This window comes from Diabrotica undecimpunctata, chromosome 7 (genome assembly GCF_040954645.1).
Source record: "Diabrotica undecimpunctata isolate CICGRU chromosome 7, icDiaUnde3, whole genome shotgun sequence".
Lineage (NCBI taxonomy): Eukaryota > Metazoa > Arthropoda > Insecta > Coleoptera > Chrysomelidae > Diabrotica > Diabrotica undecimpunctata.
The window spans coordinates 99,411,041-99,423,421 of record NC_092809.1 but is presented as its reverse complement, the minus strand read 5'-3'; the positions used below and the strand labels follow the sequence as shown (position 1 = coordinate 99,423,421).

At 34.5% G+C, this 12,381-nt stretch overlaps 1 protein-coding gene across 1 annotated transcript; it reads left to right on the top strand.

Annotated features, from left to right (window-relative positions):
* The first annotated feature begins 358 nt into the window (after positions 1 to 358).
* On the top strand, positions 359 to 7,182 carry LOC140446896 (sepiapterin reductase-like). Its single transcript, XM_072539483.1, has 3 exons — positions 359 to 658; positions 721 to 970; positions 6,814 to 7,182. Exons 1-3 carry the CDS (start codon positions 392 to 394, stop codon positions 7,095 to 7,097), a joined length of 801 nt encoding a protein of 266 aa, XP_072395584.1. The 5' UTR covers positions 359 to 391; the 3' UTR covers positions 7,098 to 7,182.
* The last annotated feature ends 5,199 nt before the right edge of the window (positions 7,183 to 12,381 follow it).

Sequence of the window (12,381 nt, the reverse complement as noted above, 5' to 3'; positions counted from 1 at the left end):
AAAAAGTATTCTTTGTTTAGTTTCAGTTTAGTTTTATTGATATAATTAAAATGTATTGTTAAAGACAATATATTACTTTACTACTACCCAAATTTGTTTTCATTTATTAATAAAAGTGTAGGTTTTATTTAGAACCAAACGTTAAGGCGGAAATATTTGGCTCACTTACCTTAGTAAAATACTGTGGAGTTTAATAAATTGGAGAAAGTTATCTAAAAATATTAAATGGTGCGTTAATTTCTTGGAGCAGTGTATATCCTTATACAACTATGTATATCAAATATTTGTTATCATTACAGGTCATATGCTAAGGAAGATATCAAAATAGCAACACTTATTTTTAAATACTTTTATTACACTAGTTTTTTTACCTACTCGTTTGTTTTTAATTATGACTTCTAATACTACGATAGATTTTTCCAAAAAGTCTCTAGTCTTCATCACAGGTGCTTCTAAAGGTATTGGTAGAACAATTGCCATTGAAATATCCAGAAAATTGAAACCAAGTTCTATATTAGTTTTAATAGCACGATCTCGAGCTGGACTCGATGAAACTAAATTTCATATTGGTGAAATAAATAAATCACTTCATGTGGAAATCGTTACATTAGATCTCTCTAAACCAGACAGTAACAAATACAATGATATTTTCAAAAAGGTAATACTTATTATTTCTTTAAATGAAAAATATATAAATAATTTTATGGTTTATACTTTTAGGTACTAAGCAAAACAAATAGCAACGATGTAAACACTGGAATAATTTTTCATAATGCAGGGCATGTTGCAACTGTTAAACAAACAACAGATTTAACAGAATTGGCGGTTTGGAGAGAGTTTTATGATATGAATTTCTTCTCGTGTGTTTTATTAAACAATGTATTTATTAAAAGCCTTAGACTCGTTGTACCAAAATTAGTAGTTACTAATATTACTTCTCTTACTGGGCATGTTCCGCTAAAGAATCTAAGTAAGTTTATATTTGTTTCTTTATCATTGTATTTTTCATTCACAATATCTGATGTTTAGAGGTTGTTAAGGGTCTTGGAGGCAATAGGGTGTGTTAACATTCAAACTTTGATTGAAGCTTTAGGAGGGGAATGTAGAAATGGAATTTAAAATCGCTTACAAGAAAATTTGAAATCATTCTAAAAGAAGTCCGAAATATTAATCTAGGCATTGTTGCACTGACGGAGACAAAGAAAAAAGTAATTGATACAGAATGAAAAGGTGAATACGTATACCAAGTGAGTTTTAAGTATGGAGCGCCTTAATTATCTCTGAAACGGTTTGCACGAATTTTATAGATTTTGGTAGATCGATTCAAACTAAAACACATCAGTCACGTCATAGTTCCGACGCCTAACCGGCACCGTCTCGTCACAGAACTATTCGTTTCGTCTGTCCTTACACACCCAGAATGCATCATTTTTCGGCGACCAATCTATTAAAAAGAAGGCTAGATTTTCGGATGAAGAATTAGTAATAATTGCTATATATTTGGACGAAGAAGAAGAAGCGAAACCAAACCAAACTCTGAATGCAAAATTTTCTTTTGCAAGGTGGAAATTCTTTTTAAGTAGATATATTTTAAGTAGATTTAGTAGAGACATATTTAAAAAATATTTTAATTCTCCAAGGGTGTCTTTGCCGTGACAACTTGAAAAATTTTTACCCTGCGTTAGTGTGCCTTCATAAATAAGCACGAGAGGTGTTCCGGGGTATGTCATACCCCAAACTAAACTAAAGCAGGAAGTTAAAATTTTTAAATTTAATAAGTTAAAATGGTGAATCTTAGTTTTTTGCTTATTTATGATTCAAATAAATTAAATATGGTCCTGTAAAAGTCTTATATTTAAATGGTAAACATCATTTATCCAACATATTGCAATTATGCTAGTCAAAAAACTCGAGGGAACAATAATACACTCAGATATTATAAAAAATTTTATTGATCACCCAACTCTAAATAAACTTATAGTCTAAGACTCTACAAAAAAATTGTTGCAATTTGAACACGTCATTATTCCGTGTTCCAAACAAATTGGAGTATCACATCGCATGCATATGTAAAAAGTCTTCCTATCTTTATTTCTTGCACAAACAGAACATCTACTGCTTGTCCTACGTCGCTTAGGTCCCAATTAATGTACCTCTGGTTGCTGATTATCAGGTAGTGGTCGACGCAAGGAAGGGTTTATTCTTCGTTGGTTTCGAAACTCAGAAATCAGCTGCAAACCCAGTTCTTTCAAAAAAATTCGTCTTTTTAATTTATCCAACATAAGCTTAAACCACTTTGATTTGTCTTTATCTAAAAAGTATCTCTTACCATTACCATTACCTACTACCACTATCTGAACCACTTGAATATTCACTTTCTTCTTCAGCCTCCACTTCTTGAGAATCCTCCCTTTTGTGTGCTGTCTCTCCTTGAGCCCCTTCTTCCAATATGATTACCTCTTGACTTTCTAATGCGATTTGTTCTTCCTCAGATTCACTATCAATGAACGATTTATCATTGTCAGAAATACTGCCAAACTTTGCCCATAAACGTTTTAATCTTTCCTGTTCTTGTTCGTAAGACATATTTATTCTATAATTCAGTATCGGTGAAAGAAAAATAAAAATCATAGTACCTAGATCTCGAAAAAATATCAAAGATATCATGTAAATTTACCTCTGGAACACAAAACAACTAAAAGTTACAACAGTAGTGTACCGGGGTATCACACACCCCAACCGTCTTTGACTAACTCCTAATTCAAACTGAAATTGTATGTACATCTCGTAACAAGGTCATCGTGAGAAAACATGTATAAACTACAGCTACTAGTCGCTAGAAAGCGCTATTTCATCTACTTTTGATTTTATAGAAATAAAAGGAGTACCTGGAGTATGGTATACCCCAGAACACTAACCGAGGGTTAAAAACTATGTACAGCAAGGTTTATTTTTATGCGATTTTAAAGTTGTGCGGTTTGTATTTCATCCAAAAATTTCTATTATTAACTATTATAATATTAACTATTCACATCCAGATGTCAGTAAAGTGAGCCTTTGCAATTCGAGGATTCCCTTGTTATATGACGTCATTGACGTCCCTTTTACATCATTGCGAGTTTCGCATTGAAAGGTATAACCTGTTAATGTTTTAAAATAATTTTTCTCTTAGCGGTGCTTCGTTTTATAATATTTTATAAATTTTTCTGATTCCAAGTTGCAGTATAGTAAGCAGCACGGTTTTCGGATTACAAAATTTTAAGTAAGTGTCGTAAAGTTTTATTTTTCATTAGAAGAGGTTTTTGCCATCTCAAGATCGTAAGTCTATTTTTTTTTTATTTCTTTTTTTAATTTTATTTGGCCCAATGGAGAAAAAAAATATCAAAGACAATCAATTTCGTTGGAAACGAAAATTGCAATTTTAGATCGCTTAGGAAAAGGAGAAGGATCTACGGCAATTGGAAAACATTTTAATTTAGGCGAATCAACTGTAAGAGCAATTAAGAAGAATGAAGTTACTATAAGAACATCTTTAATTTCTGGTACAAAATTAAGCGCCAAACTTTCATCTTACTCAAGGGATGTATTATTAGAAAGAACAGAAAGAGCCATCGCAATTTGGTTTGGGGAACTAATTCAAAGAAGAATACCGGTAAGTGGTTATTTAATCCAGGAAAAAGCTCTTCAGTTTTATGAGTTAATGAAACAGTCAGAGCCACCAACTTCCATTTCCCAACTTGCTAAAATATTTTCAGCTAGCAAAGGCTATCGGCTTTATAAAAAAAGAAATGCATTTCATAATATCAAGGATCACAGGAGAGAGTGCTACAGCAGATAAAGCAGTAGCAAAAATATTTCCACGGAAGCTAGCGAAAATTATTGAAGATGGGGACTATTGTGCCGATCAAGATTTAACGCTGATGAAACGGGACTGTATTGGAAAAAATGTCTAACCGTACTTACATCGCAAAGGATGAAAAACTGCAAGTGAACATAAAGCAAGTAAAGATCGAGTAACATTATTACATACTTTGTAGCAATACATCAGAAGATAGGATGTTGAAACCGCTCTTAATAAATAAATCTCTTAGACCACGTGCTTTAAAAGGCAAAGATTTACTTTACAAGTAAAACAAGAAAAAGCAGTTGATGTTAGAAACTTGATAGGAAAACATTACGATTTCAACTGGAAGAGTATTGAAGAATTAAGCTATTTTAAACACGTTTTAGAACGAGACAACTCAGGAAAACATTCACCTGCAGACAAAGTTCATAAATAATTAGTTTCCTTTCAACAACAATACTAGTAAAATAAACAGGTTCCCCTGTTTTCCTGTTTATCGACACGATATGAATAAATATAAATGGTCACAAAAACGAATAGAAATATGGACCAGTCTTGTCATAGAAAATACCAAAATATACTTTACAAGTAAAACAAGAAAAAGCAGTTGATGTTTGAAAATTGATTGTTGAAAATTAATATCACAAAAACGAATAGAAATATGGACCAGTTTTTTTAAAACTTTTGTATAAATTTCTTTCAGATATTCGAAGTAATTTATCATGCAGCCTATTTATTTTAATTTCTGAGAACTTTTTTGTTTTTGTCTTGGTTTTATGTAATTTTAGAAGGAAATAGGACGTATCCCTACTTTTTCAAGGCAAGTAATGTCTTTTTTTATGTAATTTTTTTATATGCGCTTTTCTGTGGCACGTATCCACTGCATAAAACGAGACCTTACTGTATTTTTTTTTGTTACAGTGAAATAAAAACAATAAAGTGAGTTTCTGCTCTGATTTCTTATCAAATATTTTAAACTAATGTCAATGTGTTTAGCATGCGGCAATAATCATATAAAACTTATTTTCTCACACATTCTATTAAATGTTCGTCGTTAATTTTATTTTGTTCAGTTGTACCGTCCGCGTCCGTCATGTTTCCGACAAAATCAAAAAATTTCGTCGCGGAGATTATACAATCGGTCGGACATTAGACGGGTCGCAACCTGCTTTCTTGGAAACTGTTCGGCAACGAATGAATGTGAACGCCGGCGGAATATTTCTATAAAGAAAATTTTTTATGACGGATTATTCCGTTCGGCGCCGGAACTGTGACGTGACGGGACTGATGATGATGTGTTTGAATCGACCTGAGGGTCTTGTGATGCAGCCGATATTATGGTGGTATTTACATTGTTGTTAGATCTTCCGATTGTCTGGAAATCTAACGAACTTTCTTATTTCAGATGGATCACCATGTATTTTTTTGTCTTCTGAAGTCCGTAAGAAATACTGATTATTTTTCAAATGAACCAAAGGTAGAAAATATAGTTAGATTTATTAAAGCGCAAAAACTGAGAAGGCTGGGACACATAGAGAGAAGGAAAAACGACCTAATGATTAAGAAGGTCACCAGATGTAAGCCAGAAACTAAAAGACCACGAGGGAAGACCCAGAGAAAGATGGAAGGACTAGGTCATGAGAGATATCAAAATCCTGAAAGTGAGAAACTGGAGGGAACTATGCACATATCGAAATGAGTGGAAGAAAATTGTAACGAAAGCCAAGTTACTCAACAAACTTTGACAAGTTTGATTACTATTACGAAATGAACCCTTATTTCTCGAGAATCCCACTCCCAACCTAACATCACCTTATAAAGTTATTTTAAAAGGAATCATATGGTTAGTAATATCTGATTTGAAAACGCATTTTAGTCCGTAAACTTAACCTACATGATTAAAATTCTGGTCACGATTTTTTAGTTCTATTCAAAATTATCTGATTATGTTGTTCTTTTCATCAAGATATTGACTTGTAAATTTCTATTTCACATGTAAATTAAATCTGATACTTTCATAGCCATTACCTAATCGTCTTCAGATTTGGACTGAACTACTACTTGTTTTTGAACTACCGTGTGTTTCGACCCGTTTGAATGTTGAGTGAATTCAGGAATGGGTCATACAGTGTCCAAACAGTAAAGACGATCAGTTAATTCTAACTTCGTTTTCTTGCGGGAATGTAGTATTCAGTAAAACTTTTTTCAAACTACATTTCTCTCTCTACATCTCTTCTTTTCTGTCTCTTCTTCCTCTTAAGTTCGTGATACTGTTAAGGATTTCTACAGGTTTCACTGTATTCGTTGTCTCAAACGTTTCTCTAGCCAATCTACATCTTGAATATTTCATATTTCCATTGCCTCACATACTTTATCTGTAAAGGATCTTTTAGGTATTTATATTTACTTTTTTATATCAGACTGCATGGTTATTTTAAGTTTACAATTTAAAAGATTACTCATTTACATTTACATTCTCCTACACACCCGTATGAATATAAGTTTAATACTACTTCTTTTACATCACCTTCCTTCCATTTATTCACTTCATCGCAAGCAGGATAAGTAAGATTCTTGGCGAAGAAATAAATTTCCAAATTCATCCAGGTAACTTTCTAAGATTTCTTTTTAAATTTCTCGATCCAGATCAATCGATCCGTCAAAAACCAAATCCAAGAGTATCAGAGATGTATTCCGAATCCTAATATCAATTACCGCCATTTATCCTTACTATCTTTGTTGTATTCTATTGGATATGGATAATAAGATTAATTTCAGGGTAGGTCTATCTATCTATACAGCCCTTGCTGTCCAATTTTGGACATAGGCCTCCTCTCCCTTCTTCCACGTCTCTCTATTGTAGGCAGTTTGTATCCACTTCGGGCCTGAGTGTTTCAGGGTAGGTATGTATCAGACGTAATATAAAAATAATTCGAACCTTATAAAATATTATCAAATTGTTTTTGTAGGTATGTATGGATCAGGAAAAGCTGCACGCGAAATATTCTTTAAAGTATTGGCTCTGGAGGAGCCAAATATAATTGTTCTTAATTATAGTCCCGGCCCTGTAGAGACAGATATGTTTAATTGTATTGCTGAAACAGCTCAGTCTGAAGACCTTCGCCAGTCTTTCAATGATATTAAGAACTCAACCATTTTAACTACAACCAAGACTGTTAATAGGATGTTAGATTTATTAGAAAAAGGTGATTATAAGACTCTAGATACCGTCGATTTTTACGGCAGACTTTAATTTAATAGTAGAATAATAAACCTATTAATGTAAATATTATAAATAAAAATGACAATCGTACACAATACATATGCAACACACAATACACGAATACTCACATACACAAACGCATAAAGCACAATGTGCTTTATGTGTATGTCATAAAAATAATGCAGAAACACAAAGAATAATCAGAATTTGAAGTTCCATTGGACAAACAATCCACCCCCACATCTCTTCAGTCAGCTAACGCATGGCTGTTGCTTAGAACACCGCGGTAAAGCAAGTCAACTTTTTAACCTATTTAACAACTTTGGCGGATATAACATAGACGTATATATATATATATATATATATATATATATATATATATATATATATATATATATATATAAATATATATATATATATATATTTATATATATACATATATATATATATATATATATATATATATATATATATATATATATTTATATATTTATATATATACATATATACATATATATATACATATATATATATATATATATATATATATATATATATATATATATATATATATATATATATATATATATACGACTATAGACTATTATAGTAAGTTTATTAACTAGTATAAGATCCGTTCTTATACTAGTTCAGTAAAGAAAACCATTCAGGGTCAGTCAAGGACTGGTGTAACAAATGTACTATTTGTGCTACGAGTAAAGAGCCTCACCGAAAAAGGAGAGCTCCTATGAGACAATATAATGTTGGAATCCCGTTTGAAAGAATAGCTTTGGATATCGCAGTGCCATTTCCAGAAAGTGACAATGGAGGCAAGTACATGTTGGTAGTAATGGATTATTTCACTAAGTGGGTCGAGATTTACGCACTTCCAGACCAGAAGGCCGCCACCGTTGCAGATAAGTTGATCCAAGAATATATCAGCCGATTTGGAGTGCCTTTGGAGATCCATAGTGATCAAGGAAGGAACTTCGAAAGCGATCTATTCCAAGGAATATGTGATAGACTAGGCATGAAGAAAACAAGAACTACAGCGTATCATCCGCAATCGGATGGTATGGTAGAACGGATGAATAGGACAGTTGGCAAGTATTTGATAAAGATGGTGTCCGATCATCAGCGAGACTGGGACCAATATCTTTCGTTCTTCACAATGGCCTACAGATCTGCTGTAAACGAATCAACAGGCCAGACACTAGCCAGAGTCCTATTCGGACGCGAGATGCGACTACCTTGTGATCTAGAGTTTGGGTGTCGACCTGGAGAAGATGTAGCAGGTGAAGATTATGTGATCGAACTACGAAGACGAATGGACGATGTACACAACTTAGTCCGTTCCCACCTTCAGATCGCTAGCGACCGAATGAAGAAACGGTACGGTACACAAGCCAAAAAGGGTTGCTTTAAGAAGAACGACAAAGTCTGGCTCTATAATCCCAAGAAGCGAAAAGGTTATTCTTCCAAGTTGCAGCAGTTTTGGGAAGGTCCATACCTCATTATGGAGAAGATCAACGATGTCATCTACCGAATAAGCAAGATTCCGAGGGGAAAGCCGATGATAGTACATCATAACCGGCTGGCGTCTTTCGAAGGTGACCATGACGTAGATGACGAAGTGGAAGTAAACCAAGTCCTAGATCTGTCTGACCTCATTTTTGAGGAATTCATGGGTTCCTATGGAGGTACTGGTAAAGCAAGATATGGTGTTACCACTGAAGAAAGGCAAGATCTGCTCGCGCTTCCCGATGACTACTCACTGGCCCTTTCCATCCCGGCTAGTATCAAAGACGCACCCGGGTTGGTATCCGTCTTTCGAACGAAGTTCGGTCGAGTTGTAGAACTTCAATGCCAAGTTCCAGCTCCCGGGAAAGTCTTGAAACTCCAAGCTGCATCACGCTACCTTTTCTACCTGGTAACAAAAGACACTGCCCGTGACCAACCTACCTACCGAGATGTATGGGAAGCCACGTACTAGAGTTCGACGTGCAAAAGTTAGCCATGCCAAAGTTAGAGTGCCGCCAATTAGATTAGAGGGTTATCCGAAGTATGGTGGAGATCTTTAAAGACACCGAAGTCCAGGTGTTAGTCTGTTGCAATCCGCATAGTTACCGGTCGGAGAGAAAACTGTCCCTTGTCATTTCTATACAACTGGAAGTTGTAAAAGAGGGTCCAGTTGCCGATACCAGCATACCGTTCCAGTTCCAGTCCCGACAAGGTTCTAGCAGGAACCATCTTTTAAGAGGGCGCAATGTTACGATAAATATTATGACGCATAAAACTGTTAATATATTATTTCTAATTCTATTCTATTCTAGTAATTTCGCCACTCAGCTGAAAGCCTGTTTTGCCAGCCTGAATGGTCGAGAGGGTCGCCGTCCGATTTCGAAGGCATTCTCGATTAACGGCATTTTATATTTAAAGAGGGAATTTTGTTGGGGACAGTTAGTCTGAAAAATAACATCGTGTCGAGTTTTTTAAATGTAACGCACGTATTGTAATAAATGTAAATAAATTATATAATTATTAGTGTGAAATAAATTAGTTATATTGTACAAATAAAGACTTTAAATAAACTTGTAAGTGTTATAAATGTAGAACCTTTGATAATAAATAAAGACAATAAATTAGATTAATAAAAATATTACAATAGATTTCCAGATATATCTGTTTCTCCACGTATCTTCTTCACTTACTCTCCCATATTTTCATGACGTTACTAAGAATTTGATGGGACTTAATGAAATTCCTTCAGAACTGCTGAAGCTATTAGACGCAGAACAAATAAAAATATTAACTGAAATATTTAATGAAATATATAAGGCAGGAAAAATACTAGTAGAGTGGCTCAAATCGGAGTTCGTTCCATTGCCCAAAAAACCAAGACAAAAGTCTGTGAAGACTATAGGACCATAAACCTAATGAGCCGTCTGCTGAAGCTGTTTTTAAAAGTCATCCACAAAAGAATGTACCGGAAAGGCGAGGAACAAATTGCGCCTAATCAGTTTGCATTTGTGAACGCTGTTGGTACGAGGGAAGCTTTATTTAGCGTGCAGGTAATGTTTCAGAAATAAAGAGATATCAGCTGTGATGTTTTTGCATGCCTGATTGACTACAAGAGGCTTTCGATAGAGTCAGGCATGAACAAATGACGGAAGTGCTGAAGAGGACAGGGATTGACGCAATAGACCTAAAAATAATAGCTAACCTGTATTGGAATCAATCAGCGGTGCTCCGAATAGATGGAGAATATACAGATCAGGTCAAAATCTTAAAGGGAGTCAGACAGGGGTGCATAATTTTACCACTGATATTCAATCTGTACACGGAGCACATTTTTGAAGAGGCTCTAAAAGATATTGATGACGGCATCTCAATAAATGGAGTCAAGCTCAATAACCTGCGCTATGAAAATACTACAATAGTGTTTTGCAATACCACAGAAAGGCTACAAAACTGAATGAACAAAATAACGGAAACAAGTAGAATATATGGACTGGATAGTCCATATATTCATAAGGAAAACATAACTGGAGCAAATCTGTATGCGAACCAAATGAGAATTGAACGTGTCTCAGAATACAACTACTTGGGAACTATAATCAATGAGTCGTGGGACAATACCTAAGAGATTAAACGTCGCATTGGAAAGGCAAACAGTGCATTCTTGACTATGAGCTCTGTGTTCAAGAGCCATGACCTCACCCTAGAAACAAAAATAAGCCTCCTTAAATGTTACTTGTACTCAGTGCTTCTCTACGGAGTAGAAACGTAAACATTGAAGGCGGAAACTCTATCAAAACTTAAGGCTTTTGAGCTATGGTTATTCAGAAGGATCCTGAAGATACCATGGATAGATAAAGTCACCAATGAAGAAATACTACGGAGGATGAACCCAACCGCGGATATGATCAAAATCGTAAAGAGCCGTAAGCTGCAGTACTTGGGACATATAATGAGAAATCAAGGCAGATATGAGCTACCCCCATGCATTTTGGAAGATAAAATTGAAGGGAAAAGGGCCTCAGAACGAAGAAGAATATCATGGCTTGCTAACCTGAGAGCGTGGTATAGAAAGACCTCAACACAGCTATTCCGTATAGCAACCAACAAAGTCATCATAGCCAGAATGATCGCCAACGTTCGGATCGGACAGGCACCCTAAGAAGAAGTCCAAGAAAATTTATGGCGCTGTAGTTTTTTCACTGTTGTATATCTCCTTTTGTTTTTATAAACACTTGCTAATATACTGCTTCTTCATTCGTCTGGCGATTACCCCACTTCCATATTTCTATTAAACCAACCTGTTACAGCCCTATAACATTTTTTTATTAATAGTAGAGAGTACGCCTCTGTAATATTTCTGTGCAATATATTTACTGTATCACAAAAATTCGAGTTTTGTTAAATATCTCTAATGTACATATCTGACGCGTCTGTAAAACGAGATCAGACCGCCTTTTATCAGTATAAAACACATTTTAAACCAAATCTTTATACACCTGCATTTTTTTATTGTTCTATTCTCACTTAAAGCGATTTTAAAATATGTTATTGCTTTTGAATTTACAAAACTATGCCATAAAAAGATCGTAAAAATCTCCCCTGGCTTAAAATCTCTATAAGAAATTCGTTCACCTGCAAAATTAGAATTATCTCATTCTCAGTAGAACAATCATACTTTGACGCTCTCTACGCATATTATCTTTTCATTCCCAATTAACAATTATCTCGTCCTAAGTAGGGAAATCGTTCACTCTCTCTATGAATAATTTCTCACCTTCATTGCCTAACTGCCAAACCGCACAATGGTATGAACTCCACCATCACTTTTGTAATTGGTTTCTTTTTGCTCATTAGGAGGGTGTTATCAATAAAGGTATGGATAAAATTTTAAATATTTATATTTCTTCTTAACATTCTCATTTTTTCTTTTTTTCCTCTTTATAAGCTTGTTCTTGCTTGCTTTTAATCTGCTTGTTCATTTGGGGATTAATACCTCTATGGAAGGTTGTCACTCCATCTTTTGCGCGGTCGTCAGATACTTCTTTTGCCGATTGGTGACTTATCTCTTGCTATTTTGACGACATGGGTCTCCATTCTGCTTATGTGGTTATTCCATTCTTTATTTCTATTTTGTGTCCATTCAATCATACACTGTACGTTACATTTTCTTCTAATGTCTTCACTTCTCTTTCGATCTCTCAGCTTGTTTCTCTGCCTCTTGTTTCTGAGGCATATTTTATTATTGGACTTACACTGGCTTTAAAAATTCTTGACTTCATCTCAGTGTTAATGT

Bases quoted from the DNA above. Each gene is read 5' to 3' on its own strand.
- LOC140446896 (XM_072539483.1), top strand. From the start codon at position 392: ATGACTTCTAATACTACGATAGATTTTTCCAAAAAGTCTCTAGTCTTC. The intron at 659-720 runs GTAATACTTATT...TTATACTTTTAG, and splicing joins ACAATGATATTTTCAAAAAG to GTACTAAGCAAAACAAATAG. The intron at 971-6,813 runs GTAAGTTTATAT...TTGTTTTTGTAG, and splicing joins TGTTCCGCTAAAGAATCTAA to GTATGTATGGATCAGGAAAA.